Source organism: Oryx dammah, unplaced genomic scaffold (assembly GCF_014754425.2).
Source record: "Oryx dammah isolate SB20612 unplaced genomic scaffold, SCBI_Odam_1.1 HiC_scaffold_26, whole genome shotgun sequence".
In the NCBI taxonomy this organism is placed as follows: domain Eukaryota; kingdom Metazoa; phylum Chordata; class Mammalia; order Artiodactyla; family Bovidae; genus Oryx; species Oryx dammah.
In genome coordinates this window covers 74,258,527-74,279,801 of record NW_024070210.1, presented here as the reverse complement: position 1 = coordinate 74,279,801, position 21,275 = coordinate 74,258,527, and the positions used below count along the sequence as shown (strand labels likewise).

The following is a 21,275-nucleotide window of genomic DNA, read 5'->3' as shown; positions in this document are numbered from 1 at the left end:
TCCACAATTTGTTGTGATCCACGCAGTCAAAGGCTTTAGTGTAGTCAATGAAGCAGAAGTAAATGTTTTTCTGAAATTCTCTTGCTTTTTCTATGATCCAGTGGATGTTGGCAATTTGATCTCTGGTTCCTCTGCCTTTTCTCAATACAGCTTGAACATTTGGAAGTTCACAGTTCATGTACTGTTGAACCCTAGCTTGGAGAATTGTGAGCATTGCTTTCCTAGCGTTTGAGATGAGTGCAATCGTGCAGTAGTTTGAACATTCTTTGGCATTACCTTTCTTTGGTATTGGAATGAAAATTGACCTTTTCCAGTCCTGTGGCCACTGCTGTGTTTTCCAAATTTGCTGGCCTGTTGAGTGCAGCACTTTCACAGCATCATCATTTATTTGAAATAGCTCAACTGGAATTCCATCACATCTATTAGCTTCAGCTGTAGCGATGCTTCTTCCTAAGGCCCACTTGGCTTTGGACTCCAAGATGTCTGGCTCTAGGTGAGTGATCACACCATCATGGTAATACAGGTCATTAAGATCTTTTTTTGTATAGTTCTTCTGTGCATTCTCGCCACCTCTTCTTAATCTTCTCTGCTTCTCTTAGGTCCATACCATTTCTGTCCTTTATTGTGTCCATCTTTGCATGAAATATTCACTTGATATCTCTTATTTTCTTGAATGGATATCTAGGCTTTCCCATTCTGTTGTTTTCCTCTATATCTCTGCATCGTTCACTTAGGAAGGCTTTCTTGTCTTTCCTTGCTATTCTTGGAAACTCTGTATTCATATGGATAAATCTTTCCTTTTCTCCTTTGCCTTTAGCTTCTCTTCTATTCTCAGGTATTTTTAAGGCCTCCTCAGACAACCATTTTGTCTTTTTACATTTCTTCTTCTCGGGGATGCCTTTGATCACCACTGCCTGTACAGTGTCATGAACCTCCATCCATAGTTCTTCAGGCACTTTGTCTATCAGATCTTATCCCTTGAATCTACTAGTCACTTCCACTGTATAATCGTAGGGGATTTGATTTAGGTCATACCTGAGTCGGACACGACTGAGCGACTGAACTGAACTGAACTGAACTGAACTGAATGGTTTAGTGGTTTTCCTTACTTTCTTCAACTTAAGTCTGAATTTTTCAATAAGGAGTTCATGATCTGAGCCACAGTCAGCTCCCAGTCTTGTTTTTGCTGATGGTATAGAACTTTTCCATCTTTGCCTACAAAGAATATAATCAATCTGATTTCGATTTGACCATCTGGTGATGTGCACGTGTAGAGCCATCTCTTGCGTTGTTGAAAGAGGGTATTTGCTATGAGCAGTACAATCTCTTGGCAAAATTCTGTTAGCCTTTGCTTTGCTTCATTTTGTACTCCAAGGCCAAACTTGCCTGTTATTCCAAATGTCTCTTTATTTCCTATTTCTGCATTCCAGTCCCCTATGATGAAAAGGACATCATTTTTGATGTTAGTTCTAGACGGTCTTGTGGGTCTTCATAGAACCATTCAACTTCAGCTTCTTCAGCATTACTGGTCGGTGCATAGATTTGGATTACTGTGGTACTGAGTGATATTATAAACGATTCAGTTCAGTTCAGTCACTCATTCGTGTCCAACTCTTTGTGACCCCATGAATCACAGCACACCAGGCCTCCCTGTCCATCACCAACTCCCAGAGTTCACTCAAACTCGTGTCCATTGAGTCACTGATGCCATCCAGCCATCTCATCCTCTGTCGTCCCCTTCTCTTCATGCCCCCAATCCCTCCCAGCATTGGAGTCTTTTCCAATGAGTCAACTCTTCGCATGAGGTGGCCAGAGTATTGGAGTCAGCTTCAGCATCAGTCCTTCCAATGAACACCCAGGACTGATCTCCTTTAGGATGGGCTGGTTAGATCTCCTTGCAGTCCAAGGGACTCTCAAGAGTCTTCTCCAACACTGATACTTTGGGCTAAAAAGTCAGTACTGATGCTTTGAGATAATAGTTTTATGACCAGTTTCACTAATTATGAACACAGAGGTGTGTGTATATATAAATGCCCACATTAAAAGCAAAACATTGAGATCCATTTTTTCTATTGTTGGATTTCTATTGCCCCTTCAGTTCCAGGTCTGAGACTTTTTGTGCATTCATGCACCTTTATTTTACAAGTCCTTTACAATTTTATGCTCCTGCCTCCCCCCTTTTCAACTCACTCCAGATTTAGGCTGCATGTGTACATATTATGGTAGCAGGAGGGCTTGACATAGAGATGCACAGTCAAGAAGAATATATGTTCCATGTGGTAACAGTGTATTCCCTGCAAAAATGGGTAAGACCTGGGGAGGTTATGTGCTATGCTTAGTTGTTCATTCTGACTCTTTGTGACCTCAGGGACTGTAGCCCACCAGGCTCCTCTGTCCATGGGGATTCTCAGGCAAGAATACTGGAGTGGGTTGCCATGTCCTTCTCCATAGGGATCTTCCCAACCCAGGGGTTGAACCCAGGTCTCCCGCATTGCAGGCAGATTCTTTACTGTCTGAGCCACCAGGAAAGCCAAAGAGGTTATGTAATACCCCACAGAATTGTCAGGAAAGAGTTGGCTGTAGCACCAGATCACAGACATAGGAGGTTTGAAGCAAAGAGATAAGAACTATAAAAGGGGCTACGGGAGAGGGAGGGATAGGAGAGGGTTAGTTATTCTATGACAACTATGCCATGAGTGTGTATTTCTTCATCCCCAGCAAATTCTAAAAGTAGGAGTCCATTCTATACATCTGTGTCTCTTTTGCTGTCTCGCATAGAGGGTTATCATTACCATCTTTCTAAATTCCATATATATGTGTTAGTATACTGTATTGGTGTTTTTCTTTCTGGCTTACTTCACTCTGTATAATAGGCTCCAGTTTCATCCACCTCATTAGAACTGATTCAAATGTATTCTTTTTAATGGCTGAATATTGAAACATGTATACCATCAGATAAGAAATGAATCACCAGTCTATGTTCAATACAGGATACAGGATGCTTGGGGCTGGTGCACGGGGATGATCCAGAGAGATGATATGGGGTGGGAGGTGGGAGGGGGGTTCAGGATTGGGAACTCATGTACACCCGTGGCTGATTCATGTCAATGTATAGCAAAACCCATACAGTATTGTAAAGCAAAATAAAGTAAAAATAAAAAATTTTAAAAATATATCAATGGGGAAAAAAAAAGTAGGATTCCAATAGCTATAACCAAGCTATATCATGAACCTCAGAAATTGAGAAGAGTCTGGAGCAGTAAATCAAATTGACTTTGTTAAATTACTTGACTTCCCTTATCAAAACCTCCCCCCACACCAATCCCACCTTGCACATCTTGGCCATGTCCTGGCTGCTAACCATACTACTGTATATTTCACCTATTTTTCTAAGTGCCCATGCAGATACCCTGTGCTATGAATATCCATTCTACCTTTCCTTGGACTTATCATACTCTAGAGTCAAGCCTATGCCCCATGCCTGCTTCTCTCATGCTCACCTCTACTCCATGGGCTTTGTGTGAATTGCAAATATGATTGTAGATAGTAATATAAAATGATTCAAGACACATATTATGTGCCTAAGATCAAGTGAGGTTAAGAAAGATACAACTTGAAAGGCTGAAGAACTGTTTTATGAACAATAAAAATAGAACCAGTGTGTTCTGGCGAATCCATCTCCCCCTCTTCTTTCTTTTTCTCTTTGTTGTGCATTATACCACCTTCCCTTCCCCTCTCAATCTTTGCCATGCACATCTACTATGTTACCATGTTTGATTCATTCTCTTGTTTGTAGATGAATAGTCCTGGGGGTTGTGGTAAAAGGGATATTGCATATGGAAGTGACTCAGCTGCTTTAGGTGGCCACAGGTAAAATTCTTATTTAATGATAATATGGCCCTGAGAAGAAAATGAGATCTAAAGTCTTTACAGTTTGACTATCCTTGAATAATTAATCATTATAATATGGAGAATTATTAATATTCTTATGTTAGTTTCCTTTTGCTTTATCTGGAAACATTACAGCTGGTAAATCAGCTGATGGAATGAATCACTCCGTGGTGTCGGAGTTTGTGTTCCTGGGACTCACCAACTCCTGGGAGATCCAACTTCTCCTCTTTGTGTTCTCTTCTGTTTTTTATGTGGCAAGCATGTCAGGAAACTCCCTCATTTTGCTCACTGTTACAATGAACCCTCATTTACACTCTCCCATGTACTTTCTATTGGCCAACCTCTCCTTCATTGACCTGGGAGTTTCTTCTGTCATCTCTCCGAAGATGATTTATGACCTTTTCAGAAAACGTAAAGTCATCTCCTTTGGTGGCTGCATCACTCAAATCTTCTTCATCCACATCATTGGTGGTGTGGAGATGGTGCTGCTAATAGCCATGGCCTTTGACAGATACATTGCCATATGTAAGCCTCTCCACTATTTCACTATTATGAATCAAAAAAAGTGTATTTTGCTCGTGGTTGCTGCATGGATAATTGGCTTGATTCACTCTATCATTCAACTGGTTTTTGTTGCAAAATTGCCGTTCTGTGGTCCTAATGTAATAGACAGCTTTTACTGTGATTTTCCTCGGCTCATCAAACTTGCCTGCACAGATACCTACAGGCTGGAGTTCATGGTTACAGCCAACAGTGGATTCATATCCCTGGGATCATTCTTCATATTGATCGTCTCCTACATTTTTATCCTCATCACTGTTTGGAAACACTCTTCAGGTAGCTCATCTAAGGCCCTCTCCACTTTGTCAACTCATGTCATGGTGGTGATTTTGTTCTTTGGTCCTTGCATCTTTGTTTACATCTGGCCTCACCCCACGTCACACCTAGACAAATTCCTTGCTGTTTTTGATGCAGTTCTCACTCCTTTCTTCAATTCAATCATCTATACATTGAAGAACAAAGAAATGAAACTGGCAATGAAGAAAGTGTGCAGTCACTTTATTATTTATAGAAGAATTTCTTAAATGCCAAAAGTATTATGAAGTCTCTTTACTGACTTGAAGTAAAATTAAATTTCTATCATTTTAATATCAGATGTTTCCAAGTTTTTTATTTATACTTAAGTGTCCCAGATTAAAATGGCACTATTCTTTTAAAAATATTAACTGAGAAATTGTGTTGCTGCCTCTGGTTGGAGGAAACATGTGGTATGGTAAATAGTGTCTTCTGGAGGCCAAATGCTTGTCTCTGATGAGACATTACTCTGATGAATTTACTATGGTTTAGACTTCAAAATTGAGTCTCTTCAGTATCAGAGTGGGTTATATAAGGGAATGCTGACTGACACTAAGTAAATCGATAATATATAAACTGTATACCTCTAGATGCCCATTTATTAGTTTGCCACACACAAAAAAATCAGTCAAGTGGCCTGAATTTCCACTTAGGTGTAACTCATTTTTACACTGGAGGAAAATTTTGGGGAAGTCAAATGTGATAGGAACATTAATAAACAGGGAATCAGAGTAGGAATTGTTGACTGATCATTTTGATATGTAATGCCTACATCTCCATGCTGCAATATGCCTATCACCGCATTTGGAAAAATAGAATCCTTACACCAGACTTTTTTTCTGGATGTTGGCTAGTCATCACAAGACTTACCTTTGACTCTTGTTCATACACTCTTTCAGGCTGTTTAGCCTCTATATATTTACAGATGCAGTATTCTTTCCATATGTAATTAGCCAGGTTCTTCCTTTCCTTTCTGTTGGCATGACTATTCTGTTGTATTTGAATGACTTGAGTCATTTGTTGCAAGCTAAATTTTAGTTTGGGAAGTGTTTTATATATGACTATATTTTCTTCTATAGAAATGAAGGATTTCCATCAACAGATTTAGAATTTTCTATTCAGACACATTTTCACAAAGAACAAAAACTAATTTTTTTAAAAAGGTATTGGAAATAACTCTGATTTTTATACATTCTTATACTTACTCAATACATCTTAACCAATTTATCAGTACTTCTTTGATCTTACACGTGGTCCTGATTTGTATGTATTTGCTCACCCAGTTGTATCCGACACTTTCCAACCCATGAACTGTAGCCCACCAGGCTTCTCTGTCCATGGAATTTTCCAGGCAAAAATATGATAGTGGGTTACCATTTCCTATTCCAGAGTATCTTTCTATCCTAGATATTGAAGCCACATCTCTTATATCTCCTGCACTGGCAGGCAGATTCTTTACCACTGTGCCATCTGGGAAGCCCAATCCTTATACAATTCATGACTTATCCTACTTGATAATTTGTTTGCCTTTTCTTTTTATATCCATTGCCTTTATATCATTTATTCATTTTTTAGTCCATTTTTAGACCCTTGGGAAACCAATACCTATTATCAGTTTACTAGCCAGCACTAATTTCAGTCTCCCTATAATGTTTTGAATTGGTATTTTAGAAATGGAAGTTTCACTACGTTTTCTCTTCCATTGATTAAATAATGTTCAGTAGATCCAGCAAGGATTCCCATATTCCTCACTGTTTATGTGTGTTGTATACAAAAATGCCTGCTTCTGCCAATCCTATCTCTTTAGGCCTTGTGTCAGGTGTGTATCTACGACAAGATAGATTCCCCACCTACATAATGAACAGTTTCTGTATCATCTAACATAAAACTTTGTTAATATCATTATTTTTCATTCTAAAGAAAGTATGTCTTTTCAGTTCAGTTCAGTTCAGTTCAGTCACTCAGTCGTGTCTGACTTTTTGCAACCCCATAAACTGCAGCACACCAGGCCTCCTTGTCCATCACCAGAGTTCACTCAAACTCATGTCCATCGAGTCAGTGATGCCATCCAGCCATCTCATCCTCTGTCGTCCCCTTCTTCTCCTGCCCCCAATCCCTCCTAGCATCAGAGTCTTTTCCAATGAGTCACTCTTCGCATGAGGTGGCCAAAGTACTGGAGTTTCAGCTTCACCATCATTCCTTCCAAAGAACACCCAGGGCTGATCTCCTTCAGAATGGACTGGTTGGAGCTCCTTGCAGTCCAAGGGACTCTCAAGAGTCTTCTCCAACACCACAGTTCAAAAGCATCAATTCTTCAGCGCTCAGCTTTCTTCACAGTCCAACTCTCACATCCATACATGACCACTGGAAAAACCATAGCCTTGACTAGATGGACCTTTGTTGGCAAAGTAATGTCTCTGCTTTTGAATATGCTGTCTAGGTTGGTCATAAATTTCCTTCCAAGGAGTAAACATCTTTTAATTTCATGGCTACAAAAACCAACTGCAGTGATTTTGGAGCCCCCCAAAATAAAGTCTGACACTGTTTCCACTGTTTCCCCATCTATTTCCCATGAAGTGATGGGACCAGATGCCATGATCTTCATTTTCTGAATGTTGAGCTTTAAGACAACTTTTTCACTCTCCTCTTTCACTTTCGTGTCTTTTAGTGGATGTCTACTCTGCTGTTTGCCCAGATCAGCAACCTCCTTCTTTTGGTAAATGTATCTTTCGCTTGGAGTAACCATGTGATATGATTAGAAGGTGACAGGTAGATCCCATCTCTCTGACCACTACTGTCTGGTCAAAGGTTGAGCTTTCTCACCTAAGTCATAATGACATATCTCCAATTCACAGTTGAATGATGCAAGTATGGGTCTCTGACCATGATGGGCCAAATCTGAGCTTTTCCTCGAGATGTTAGATGAGAATAGAGGGAAAGCAAGCCCCGGTACATTTTGGAGTATGTTGTGCATAAGCTGCTGTCAATCATATTTCCTGCTGTCAGAAATTGAATCTGGGATACTTTTCTAAAGATATCTGAGAGAAGAAGATGTAAGATTTAAAGACAGGAGTTTACCAGTATTCAAATTCTTGGTTTCATGTGTCTAAGGCATTTAGCTTCATTCTCAGCCTGCATTCATCTTGGTCACTAGCTGAGCCAATAAATGCCCAATATATCTGTCCCCTTCCCTATGTTTGTTTAATTTGTGTTTCTGTCATCTAAAAGGATATTGACAGGGATGTCCCTGGTGGTCCAATGGTTAAGAATCCACCTGCCAATGCAGGGATTGATCCTTAGTCCGGTAAGATCCCACATGCCACAGAGTAACTAAGCTTGTGGGCCACAGTGGCTGAAGCCCACATCCTATACAGCCCATGTTCCTCAACAAGTGAAGCCACCACAATGAGAAGCCTGCGCACCACAATTAGAGAGTAGTTCCCACTCACTGCAAGTAGAGAAACCCTATGCATTGCAATGAAGACCCCACAGAGTCAAAACTGTGTTTTATTTTTTTAAAAGGGATATTGACAATTACAGCTCTGATTCTAAGAACCCTGTATATTCAGTTAATTCTGATGTGAAATCCTTCATTGCTTTATTTCATTAAGAAAATATTATTTTTCTTCTTATAAAAAAGAAAATGCATTTATCATGTAAAATTTATTTGGAAGAGATTAAAAGCTAAAAATCACCATATGGAGATAATTAATAGTAATATCTCAGTATACTCTTTCTAATGTTCCTTTCCAGTAGTCTGCCCTTCACATCAAGTGGCCAAAATATTGGAGCTTTGGCCTAAGCATCAGTCCTTCCAATGAATACTCAGGGATGATTTCCTTTAGAATTGACTAGTTTGATCTCCTTGCTGTCCAAGGGACTCAAGAGTCTTCTCCAGCACCACAATTCAAAAACACCAATTCTTGGGCATTCAGCCTTCTTTATGGTCCAACTCTTATATCTGTCCATGACTACTGGCAAAACCACAGATCTGACTATATGGACCTTTGTCATCAAAGTGATGTCTCTGCTTTTTAATATACTGTCTAGGTTTGTCATAGTTTTTCTTCCAAGGAGCATACATCTTTTAATTTCATGGCAGCAGTCACCATCCACAGTGATTTTGTAGCCCAGGAAAATAAATTCTGTCACTGTTTCCACTTTTACCCTACTATTTGCCATGAAGTGATGGGACCAGATACCATGATCTTCGTTTTTTGAATGTTGAGTTTTAAACCAGCTTTTTCACTCTTATTTATTGTAGTATTCTCCCTGCTTCCTCATAGGTGGAATATTATTTTTTGTATTGATTTACCAGTCCCACATATATGTTAAAGATATTAACTATTATATTGTTCAAAATGTCCCTCTGAAATTCTTGTTTCCTTTTTAATTTTACTCATCATATTCTACAACATTAAAGTACTTTTTGTACACCAGCTCCACAGAGCTATTGAATTGCACCTTAATAGTTTTACTCTTTAGTTCTTTCCTTTCCAGCTAATCAATATTCATACCTAGTCAATGTTCATACTTAATCAGTGTTCATAAATATGTATTTTTATTGAAATATAGTTAATAGAGTTACATATACTTAATTTAAAATGTGTTAGTTTCAAGTATACAGCAAAGTGATTCAGTTTTATATATATATATATATATATTCTTTTTACAATATTTTAAATATAGTTCCCTGTGCTACATAGTAAGTTTTTGTTATTTATTTTATATATAGTAGTATGTCTTTGTTAATCCCAAACTCCTAATGTATCTCTCCTCCCCGCCCCCTGCTATCCGCTTTGGTAACTGTAAGTTTGTTTTCTATGTCTGTGAGTCTGTTTCTGTTTTGTAAATAAGTTCATTTGTATCATTATTTTAGATTCCACATATAAGTGATACCATATGATATTTCTCTTTCTTTAATTTATTTCACTTAATATAATTTCTAGGTTCATCCATGTTTCTGCAAATTGCATTATTTCATTCATTTTGTGGATGAGTAATCACTCCATGGGAAATAGATGGAGAAACAGTGGAAACAGTGTCAGACTTTATTTTGGGGGGCTCCAAAATCACTGCAGATGGTGACTGCAGCCATGAAATTAAAAGACGCTTACTCCTTGGAAGAAAAGTTATGACCAACCTACATAGCATATTCAAAAGCAGAGACATTACTTTGCCAACAAAGGTTCGTCTAGTCAAGGTTATGGTTTTTCCTGTGGTCATATATGGATGTGAGAGTCGGACTGTGAAGAAGGCTGAGTGCCGAAGCATTGATGCTTTTGAACTGTAGTGTTGGAGAAGACTCTTGAGAGTCCCTTGGACTGCAAGGAGACCCAACCAGTCCATTCTGAAGGAGATCAACCCTGGGATTTCTTTGGAAGGAATGGTACTACGGCTGAAACTCTAGTACTTGGCCACCTCATGCGAGGAGTTGACTCATTGGAAAAGACTTTGATGCTGGGAGGGATTGGGGGCAGGAGGAGAAGGGGACGACCGAGGATGAGATGGCTGGATGGCATCACTGACTCAATGGACACAAGTCTGAGTGAACTCCAGGAGTGGGTGATGGACAGGGAGGCCTGGTGTGCTGCGATTCATGGGGTCGCAAAGAGTCGGACATGACTGAGCAACTGAACTGAACTGAACTGAATATTCCATTGTATATATATACCACATCTTCTTTATCCATTCATCTATTGATGGACATTTAGGTTGCTTCCATGTCCTAGCTACTGTTAATATTGCTGCAGTGAACACTGGAGGTACATGTGTCTTTTTGAATTACAGTTTTCTCAGGGTATATGCCCAATAGTGGGATTGCTGGGTTGTATAGTAGTTCTATTTTTAGTTTTATAAGGACCTTCCATCTCAGATGGTAAAGCATCTGTCTGAAATGCAGGAGACCCAGGTTCGATCCCTGGGTTGGAAAGATCCCCTGGAGAAGGAAATGGCAGCCCAATCCAGTATCTTGCCTGGAAAATCCCATGGACCCGGAGCCTGGTACGTTACCCTCCATGGGGTCACACAGAGTCAGACACGACTGAGCAACTTCACTTATACTGTTCTCCATAGTGGTCATATCAATTTACATTTCCACCAAGAGTGCATGAAGATTCCCTTTTCTCCACACCCTCACCAGCACTTACTGTTTGTAGATTTTTTAAATAATGGCCATTCTGACTGATCTGAGGTGATATCTCATTATGGTTTTGACATGCATTTCTCCAGTTATGAGAGATGTTGAGCATCTTTTCTTGTTTGTTGACTTTCTGTATGTCTTCTTTGGAGAAATATCTGTTTAGGCCTTCTGCCCATTTTTTATCAGATGGGTTATTTTTTTTTTTTAACTTAGCTGCTGATATATTTTGGAGATTAATCCTTTGTCAGTTGCTTCATTTGCAAATATTTTCTACCATTATAAAGGTTGTCTTTTTGTTTTACTTAGGGTTTCCTTTGCTTTGTAAAAGCTCTTAAGTTTTAATTAGGTCTCATTTGTTTGCTTTTGTTTTTATTTTCATCATTCTAAGATGTAGGTCAAAAAGGATCTTTTGTGATTTATGTCAGAGTGTTAATTAATACAGACCCACCCATCAGTAGACAGGCTGCTTAGTCTTATGAATTAATGATTTTAAAGTCAAAAAAAAAGAAGAAAAATGAGTGTAAAAGAGTAGAACAACTTCCTAAAAGATGTCTGACACCCATCAGTAGTTTAAAAAAAGGAATTCATTACAAAATTCTACCAAAAATTGCTAACCTACATTTTTTAAGAATCTTTAAAATAAGTAGCCATTAGAACGATTTTATCATAATCATTACTTTGTATATCAATAGCTTAGTTTATTTATATAGATTAGAAAGAGTTTTGTCTCTGGCCTATACTATCTTTGGGTCCCCAAACCTTGAAATCGCCATGGCTGTTATGAAAACCATGACTCACTAATAATAACAGATCAAGGAATGCTGTAATATTCTTATATGAAATTCTTGAAGCTCATTTAAAATAACTGTGAAATCTTGGTAGCAATAAGAAAAGTTATGGTGAATACCCTTTAAAGTATTGATTAAAGGAAAAAATCAACATAGAATAATACTATTTAATAGTATGCTTCTAATAAGTGACATAAATAAAAGCCATGTGTGAGGGATAACATTATCATCCAGTGATAAAATACCCAGGACCCTGTTGAAGAAATTTCTTTCTGAGCTGCAGAAAAAGAACTTCAAAACAGAAAATAATCATGTGAAATTGATACCAATGAAAAGAGTGATGACCTTACAGTGTCAGTTCTGCTATCACTTGGGTCAGAGATAGAAAGCCAGTGAATACTCTGTTAGTTAGAATACAAACTACCAAGTTGGCTTAGATTTTTTTCCAATTTTTTAATCTAAAGTGAGAAGAATCCACTGCTGGGCGTACATACCGAGGAAACCAGAAATGAAAGAGACACGTGTACCCCAATGTTCATCACAGCACTGTTTATAATAGCCAGGACATGGAAGCAACCTAGATGTCCATCAGTAGATGAATGGATAAGAAAGTTGTGGTACATACACACAATGGAGTATTACTCAGCCATCAAAAAGAATACATTTGAGTCAGTTCTAATGAGGTGGATGAAACTGGAGCCGATTATACAGAGTGAAGTAAGCCAGAAAGAAAAGCAACCAATACAGTATACTGACACATATAAATGGAATTTAGAAAGATGGTAACGATAACCCTGTATGTGAGACAGCAAAAAGACGCAGATGTACAGAACAGACTTTTTGACTCTGTGGGAGAGGGAGAGGGTGGGATGATTTGGGAGAATGTCATTGAAACATGTAGAGTGCCATGTAGGAAACGAATTGCCAGTCTAGGCTTGATGCAGGATACAGGATGCTTGGGGCTGGTGCACTGGGATGACCCAGAGGGATGGTATGGGGTGGGAGGTGGGAGAGGGGTTCAGGAGTGGGAACTTATGTACACCCGTGGCAGATTCATGTTGATGTATGGCAAAACCAATACAGTATTGTAAAGTAAAAAAATAAATAAATAAAGTGAGAAGAAAGGAATTAACTGTGTCAGGTGATGGATGTATTAATTATCTTGATATTGACAATCACTCCACCATGTATACGTATATCAAATCATCACATTGTACACTTTATTTTTTTTTTGTACACTTTAAACATATACAATTATGTTTGTCAATTTTCCCCCAGTAAATTGGGGCAGGGATGGAGAGCTGAGATCTGATTTTTATCCTAGATTTCTCACTTCACATATCTCTGCCTGAGTATTAACACTGATAAAACAAAGGGGTTAGGACACATGATCTTTCAAATTTCAGTTATAATATTCAACAATCCTACTATAAAGTCCACATTTATCTAGGTTATCTATTGGAAAAAACAGTTATCTATAGGAAAAACAGTTATCTATTGGAAAAAAAACAATCAGGTATTACAGCAGTTTGGTAAATAGTTTGAGAAATGAACATTAACCAATTCCAAACAGGGAAAGAATAACAGTGAAAAGGAATAATATTCTAATTTCCAACACTGAATTATTGAACACCTTCTCTGTTTGGCACCTTTTGAGAGATAAGACAATTGGATATGGTGGATTAAGATGATAATCAGCTTTCATGTGAAGTATTCTACATAGTAATTATACAAAGAATGAGCTAAGCATTTCTTAATTATTAAAAAGACAAGATGAAATACTCACCACCCAGAGTTATCATGAATAGTAAATAAAATAATTCATATGAAACATCCAGCCAAAGCTGGAAACATAGAAAACTACCACAATGTAAGCTCTCTTTATCCTTATTAAGTGCATAGCAACATGAAAATCCCTAAATGTAACCTAGTACATAAAATTAATAGAGGCCTGAAATGACATTTTTCTGTTGTCATTGTGGGTAGAGCTAAATTTCTTTATCTTTAGAGTATTTAGGGCATCTTCCTGTAGCTCAGAAGCTGAAGGCAGAGTTTCTTCATCGCTGCTTTCATCTCCTTGTTCCTGAATGTATAGATGACTGGATTCAGAAAAGGAGTGAGAACTGCATCAAAGATAGCAAGGAACTTGTCCAAGTGTGATGAAGGGAAGGGCCAGGTGTAGAAGAAGATTAATGGCCCAAAGAATAAGACCACCACAGTGACGTGAGCTGACAAGGTGGAGAGGGCCTTGGATACACTACCTGAGGAGTGTTTCCAAACAGTGACCAGAATGAAGATGTAGGAGATAATCAATATGAAGAAGGAACCCACGGAGATGAGTCCGCTGTTGGCGGTGACCATGAACTCTAGTCTATGGGTCTCTGTGCAAGCAAGTTTAATGAGTCGTGGGAGGTCACAATAAAAGCTGTCCAGTACATTAGGACCACAGAAGGGCAAGTCTATGACAAAAGCCAGTTGGACCACTGAGTGGATGAGGCCAAGGACCCAGGCAGCAGCCAAAATCAAAACGCACATTCGTGGGTTCATGATGGTCAGATAGTGGAGAGGCTTGCATATGGCTACATATCTGTCAAAGGCCATGGCAATGAGCAGCACCATTTCTGTGCCCCCAATGGCATGAATAAAGAAGATCTGAGTTAGACAACCTCCAAAAGAGATGGATTTGCGTTTTCTGAAAAGGTCATAAATCATTTTGGGAGCAGCAATAGAGCAAACCCCCACATCAAGAAAGGAGAGGTTGGCCAGCAGGAAATACATGGGGGAGTGCAAGCTAGCATCAGCACTCACAGAGAACACAATGAGGAGGTTTCCCATCAGGCTTGCCATGTAGAACACAGAGAAAAAAAGGAAAAGAAGAAGCTGGATCTCCCAGGAACTGGAGAGTCCCAGGAACACAAACTCAGACACCACGGAGTGGTTGGCTCTACCCATTTCCTCTGCAAACAGAGGTGACTCAATTTTACCTTAAAAAGAGAATAAAAATGAAATCAACCTTGTAAGGAGTTACTGACCACAGAAAAATACTGCCATAATTCACACAGCCAAAACACAACTGAACTGAACTGAACTGAATTGAACTGAATATTGTAAAGCAATTATCCTTCAGTTAAAAATAGTTTTTTTAAAAAATGCAGTTGCAGAAGATATGCAGTAACTATTTGCCACAAAGCACTGCTTCCAACTCCCCAGTCTCTCTAGAATTCTCTAAGTTTTGATAAAAGAAATAAATATTCTGCTGAATCAAAAGGGTTGTTCGAAGCAGATCGGAGTGCCCTGGAATACTATAAGGGAGAAAAGAGGAAATAGAAATGAACTTATTGATTTTTCTCACAGTTTGTTACTCCCATGCATGGGTTTCCCCAAACTTCAGACAATTCTGATGACCTTCATTTTCTTTACCCTCTGACTACCTCCAATATGAACTGCTGTCTATTTCATTGATATTCTCTTATGTTTAAAGCTAAACATATTGCAGTTTTATCAAATCATAGTCATTTTTTCCCCATAAAGAGAGACAATAATGTAGAAACCTTAAAAATGTATCCAGCTTCTGTAGCTCAGCTCAAGGAATGGGAGTGATCACAAAGCTTGAACTGTGAGAGCATGATGGAGTTAGGACAAGCCAGAAAAGAAATCTGTGCTGCAGACTCTAAACATGGATAAGCTAATGCAATGTAGCAAACAAAATTCTGTTATATTAGGAAATCATTGTCCATGCCATGTTCACTTTTCATGGTTCATGGAATGTTGGGAAGATTAAAAAGAACACTGCACTTGTAATTGGGAAAGTTGTGATCAAGCACAAACCCTAAGTTCATGGGAAGTTAGAATAAGTTCTTTCTCCCATCCCTTCCACACTCACTCACTTCTTGAACTCAGTTTCATCATCTGGAAGATAAAGGGGACTGAGTAGGTGATGTTAAGTAGTCCTTTCAAATCTAACATTTCTATGACTTTGTAACACAATGCCAGCCCAGCAGGTAATGAACCTCACTGTAATGATGGTATTCCCTGCATCGGAGTGCTACCATATTCACTACCTTTTCCCTCATCTGCAGTTGATTATAAGTCCCACATCCCAAAAAGGCCCTCTCCTTTTATTAGTGGCCCTCTCCTTTTATTAGTCTCCCTCTTCTCTAATTGTTTTTGTTCCACTTACATTTATTAGCACATTATTGTAAATTTTCTATGTCATTTAGTTTTCCCTTTATCATAACAGTCTATAATCAATCAGCAAACATTTTCTAGATACTTACTAAACCCAATGCATTGTTCCAGGACATTATGGACTTCCTGAAGTATTAAAATATTCACTGCCATTAAGGTATTTACATTTTAGCACATACTAAAATATAAACAATAAAAAAATTCTTACATAGAGACTGTCAAATAAGTAGTATTAGCATAGAATTTTTGAAGCAGAAAAGACACACATGAGCCAGAGTGATCAGGGCTGTCTTCAGAAAGAAATTAAAACCTATGATGCAGTTTAAGATATGGATATAAGTTATTTGGATATACAGCTTCATATCTGACTCTGAAAGAGTTGTTGGAACATAATGAGGGAATAGCTCCCAGTCTGAAGCAGTGTTTTATAAGCTCTCAGTGAAAATAATGAGAACAAGCCAAAGTAAAACAAAAACAGTGACCACCATGGGCAAGACACTACGACAACACCTTTACCCACACTATCTTGTTGATACTTACAAAAACCATAAAATTTATCAGCTCCTTTTCACAGTGGAGGAAATTGAGACCGTGAGAAGGAAAGCCATAGATTAGAACAGTAAGTGGTAAAACTGATATTGATTCCCCGATCTGCCTCTTAACCAGTATATAGAGAAGACTTTTCTCATGACTTTCTGATTATTTAACATAACACAGCCATAATTCTTCCTGGCTATTGAAGTAAGGGCAAATCTGTGTAATACCTGCATCTCAGAGCTCTTGGTTGAGTTCCCAGACTGCCGTTGCTTTAACCCACATAAAGGCCTTTAGCTTCCCATAGAAGAGGCTCTGCTCCTAGTGCTGTCTCGTTAACAGAGGAAGCAAAAGTGCTTGGTCTCCACATCAAGAAATAAAATAAAGCCCAGCACTACACTAATTCAAATTCTGTTCCCACTTACAAAACTGTCTCCTGCCTTTTGTAATTCCCTATCTTGGATCTCAATCTTAGAGAACAGTGGATAAACAGGGGAAAAAATAATAATTTCAGTTTCTGACTGTATGTGCTCTTTCTCATTTGTGTTAATTCTTACTCATTAAGCTCAGCTGAAGCTGCTTCTATTGTACAAGGTAACAATTAACTGATTTCTTTACAAAATGACCCTGTCACCAGAAATGTCTATTGAGTCTTGGTCTTTAGGGACTTCAACATTGTACACCAATATCCTCAAGCTATTTCTGAATTTGTCACCAACCTACTCATATAAAGACCTGACATGTGACTGTTACCAAAGAGTTAACCATATTCAATTTTTTTTGGTTAAAACTAGTATTGCTTCATATACAAATAGCTGTAAAAATGCTATTCTTGGGAAAGATCTGGCTAATTGGCACACAGGAGAGTGCTGACCAAATGATACTGCAGAGACTTAGGATTGCAAGTATGATTTCATTTATCCAAGGGAATTGTCACCTAGAATGCTGCAACACCAACAGAGGAAGTTATGGATTAGCCACAAACAGGAAGGAAAAAGAGATCGGAACACATTTTAAACACCACTTTGTTTACTTAATTTGAAATATTTATTTCCTGAGTAAGGTTAAAGAATCTCCAAGAAACACATAAATATACTTTTGTTATATTCATACCAAATGAACTTCACCCAAGAAACTTACCAGAAAACAGGGAACTTCATAGAAATCCCTACTGTGTGTGTTTGTGTGAATTATCTATAAGGCTATTATTCTGTTTTACATTCAAAAATGGCATATTTATAATCTACATGGAACACTGTTTACTATTAATTCAATTATATGGCCTATAATTTCACATCAAAAGAATACTTTTAACTCAGAAATAACTGCTATGTTGGACTTCATTGTAGATTGTGAATCAGAAAACTTAAATTCTATTCATGTTTGGTCAGTAACTCACTCTGTAACTTCAGATGTTTCACTTCATATCTCTATAGTAATATTTCCTCATCTATAAAATGAGCAGGTTATAGAAAATAATTTCTACAGTATCTTCCAGTTCCTAAGCTTCCTATGTTATGAACAGTTATATATTCTCATTGATTCATGGGGAGAGGAAAGGAATAAAATGTAAGACCAATTATTAAATATATGGCTTAGCAAACATAAGAAATAGAAAATTCAGCAGATAAATGAAATTCAATCTTAACAATTTTTTTACTAATTATCACTGCAGTAAATAGAAATTGTAAGTAATAGTATATCTGTTTAGTGTGAAGAGTAGAGAGGAAAGAAAACCTTTTTGCATTATGTACAGGCCTATAGTGGCCTGACCAACTCTGATGGCTCACAGAAGTAAAGGGAGGAAAAGTTTACAAAGAAAGAAATTAGCTGATAAAAAAAAAATTCTGCTAAGCTAGAACACAACTTCATTCATTCATTGACATGAAGTTGCTACAAAGAGTTGGTGCAGGAAAAGATATACCACATTTTTTGAAGAGCCAGCAGCTATGAGAATAGATTTTTAAAGTACTCATCACAAAAGAAAGAAAGAGGGAAACAGAGAAAGAAAAAGAAAGGAAGGGGGTAAGAAAGGAAGAAGGGAGGGAGAAACAAAGGAAGAGAGGAGGGAGGGAGGAGAGGAGAGGAGAAGGGAGGGAAGCAGAGGGGAGAAGAGGAAAGGACAGAGGAGGGGAGAACAGAGAAACACTATATTGCCTGTGGAGCCTAGGAACGTGAGGGAAAGAGCATGGAGAGAGGGTCAGTCTGTAGTGGCCAGGGCAATATTCCTTTGTGTATGGAACGTCATTCTGTCTTCTCCTTACCTATCTCCACCCCAGGTTCAGAGACAGAACTTTCAACCACAATGATGGACCCAAAATGAAGAGTAAACCCCAAGCTAGGAAAACAAGAAAAATGACTCATTTGAAACTCTCACACTAAATTTTTATCCCAAAGAAATGCCTAAGAAAGAGAAAAGAGAAAGGAGGGATTAGGAGAGAGAAGGGGAGTAAAAGGATACATAAAACAGGATACTGGAGCAAAATATAATTTTGTAATAAGAAAGAGTGTAAGATTACCACAAGGAACTATGCTTTCTAAACTGTAAAATGCTAAATAAATGTGAAGAAATTTGAAAAAGAAAAAAGTTTTGATTTAAATTCAGAACCTTAAAGATAAAAACAGCAAACAAAATCTACACAGTTAGAAAGAACAAAATAAACATGGAAACAAATGGCAGGAAAAAGAGTACAGAAAAAATATTTCCACAGAGCAGATGAAAATTGGGACCAAATATTTTACCATGAATTTTTTAAACTTACAGGATTGATCTTTACACACACACACACACACACACACACACACACACACATATACACACAAGACATAGAGATTTAAAAGCTCAAAATGATATGACAAAATTGTTGCATCTATGTTCATCAGTGATATTGGCCAGTAATTTTCTTTCTTTGTGTTCTTTGTCTGGCTTTGGTATCAGGGTAATGGTGGCCTCATAAAATGCACTTGGGAGTGTCCCTTCCTCTGCAATGTTTTGGAAAACTTTCAGAAGCATGCATGTTAACACTCTAAATTTTTTATACAATTTGCCTGTGAAGCAGTCTAGTCCTGGACCTTTGATTGTTGGAAGATTTTTAATCACAGTTTCAATTTCCATACTTGTGATTGGTCTGTTCATATTTTCTTTTTCTTCCCAGTTGATCCACAAATCAGAGTGTTATACCACATCAACACATTGAAAAATATAAATGCATGATTATCTCAAGAGAAGCAGAAAAAGCTTTTGACAATATTCAACACCCATTTATGATTTAAAAACACTCTCCAGAAGGTAGGCATAGAGGGGACCACTTCAACATAATAAAGGCCACATATAACAAATACACAGCAAACATCATTCTCAATGGTGAAAAACTGACAGCATTTCTTCTAAGACAAGAAATAAGAAAAAGATGTCACTCTTGCCATTATTATTCAACTTAGTTTTGAAAGTTCTAGCCCAGCAATCACAGAATAAAAAAAAATAGAAGGAATTCAAACTAGAAAAGAAGTAAAACTGTCACTGTTTGCAAATGACATGATATTATACATAGAAAATCTTGAAGATACTACCAGAAAACTGCTAGAACTCATCAATGAATTTGGTAAAGTTATAGGACACAAAATTAATACACAGAAATCCTTTCCATTCCTGTGCACTGAAAACAAAAGATCAGAAAAAGAAATCAAGGAAATAATCTCATTTACCATTGCATCAAAAAGAATAAAATACTTGGGAATAAGCCCGCCTAAGGAGGTAAAAACTTATACTCAGAAAACTGTAAGATACTGATAAAAGAAATCAAGATGGCACAAACAGAGGGAGAAATATACCATGTACTTGGATTGGAAGAATCAATATTGTGAAAATGACTATACTATCCAAAGCAATGTACAGATTCAATACAATCTCTATCAAATTACTAATGGCATTGTTCACCAAATTAGAACAAAAAAAATTGTACAATTTGTATGGAAACACAAAAAAACCATTTAGGTTTTTTTAGGGCTGAAGCAATTTTGAGAAAGAAAAATAGAGCTGAAGGAATCAGGCTCCCTGATTTTGGTTATAATATAAAGTTATAGTAATCAAAACAGTATAGTACTGGCATAGAAACAGAAATATAGATCAATGGAATATAATAGAAAGCCTAGAAATAAACCCATGTACATATGGTCATCTAATCTATGACAACAAAGGCAAGAATATAGAATGGAGAAAAAACAGTCTCTTCAATAAGTGGTGCTAGGAAAACTGGACAGCTACAGTAAATAAATTTACAGTAAATAAATGAAGTTAAAACACTCCCTAACACCCTACACAAAAATAAACTCAAAATGGATTAAAGACCTAAGTATAAGGACAAATAGTATAAAACTCTTAGAGGAAAACATAGGCAGAACACTCTTTGACATAAACCACAGCAAGATGTTTTTTGATGCATCTCCTTGGGTAATGAAAATAAAAGCAAAAATAAACAGGACCTGATTAAACTTAAAAGCTTTTACACAGTAAAGGAAACAAAGACAACCAAATGAAAGAAGACAACCTTCAGAATGGGAGAAAATATTTGCAAAAGAAGCAGCAAGGGATTAACCTTTGAAATATACAAACAACTCATGCAGCTCAGTATCAAAAAGCAAGCAACCCAATCAAATAATGGGCAGAAGATCTAAATAGACTTTTCTCCAAAGAAGACATGCAGGTGGCTAAAAAGCATATGAAAATATACTCTATGTCAATGATTATTAGAGAATTGCAAATCAAAACTACGATGAGGTATCGTCTCACACCAGTCAGAGTGGCTCACATCAGAATATCTACAAACAATAAATGATAGAGAGGGTATGGAGAAAAGGGAAAGCTTCTACACTGTTGG

General features: G+C 37.6%; 2 protein-coding genes across 2 annotated transcripts; one reads left to right on the top strand and one right to left on the bottom strand.

Moving 5' to 3' along the window:
- The first annotated feature begins 4,037 nt into the window (after nt 1–4,037).
- Nucleotides 4,038–4,976, top strand: LOC120853274 (olfactory receptor 4F3/4F16/4F29-like). Its single transcript, XM_040227014.1, has one exon. The coding sequence runs from the start codon at nt 4,047–4,049 to the stop codon at nt 4,974–4,976; it is 930 nt and encodes a 309-aa protein (XP_040082948.1). The 5' UTR covers nt 4,038–4,046.
- An 8,713-nt stretch (nt 4,977–13,689) lies between these two features.
- Nucleotides 13,690–14,628, bottom strand: LOC120853662 (olfactory receptor 4F15-like). Its single transcript, XM_040227616.1, has one exon. It carries the CDS (start codon nt 14,626–14,628, stop codon nt 13,690–13,692), a length of 939 nt encoding a protein of 312 aa, XP_040083550.1.
- Between the last annotated feature and the right edge of the window lie 6,647 nt (nt 14,629–21,275).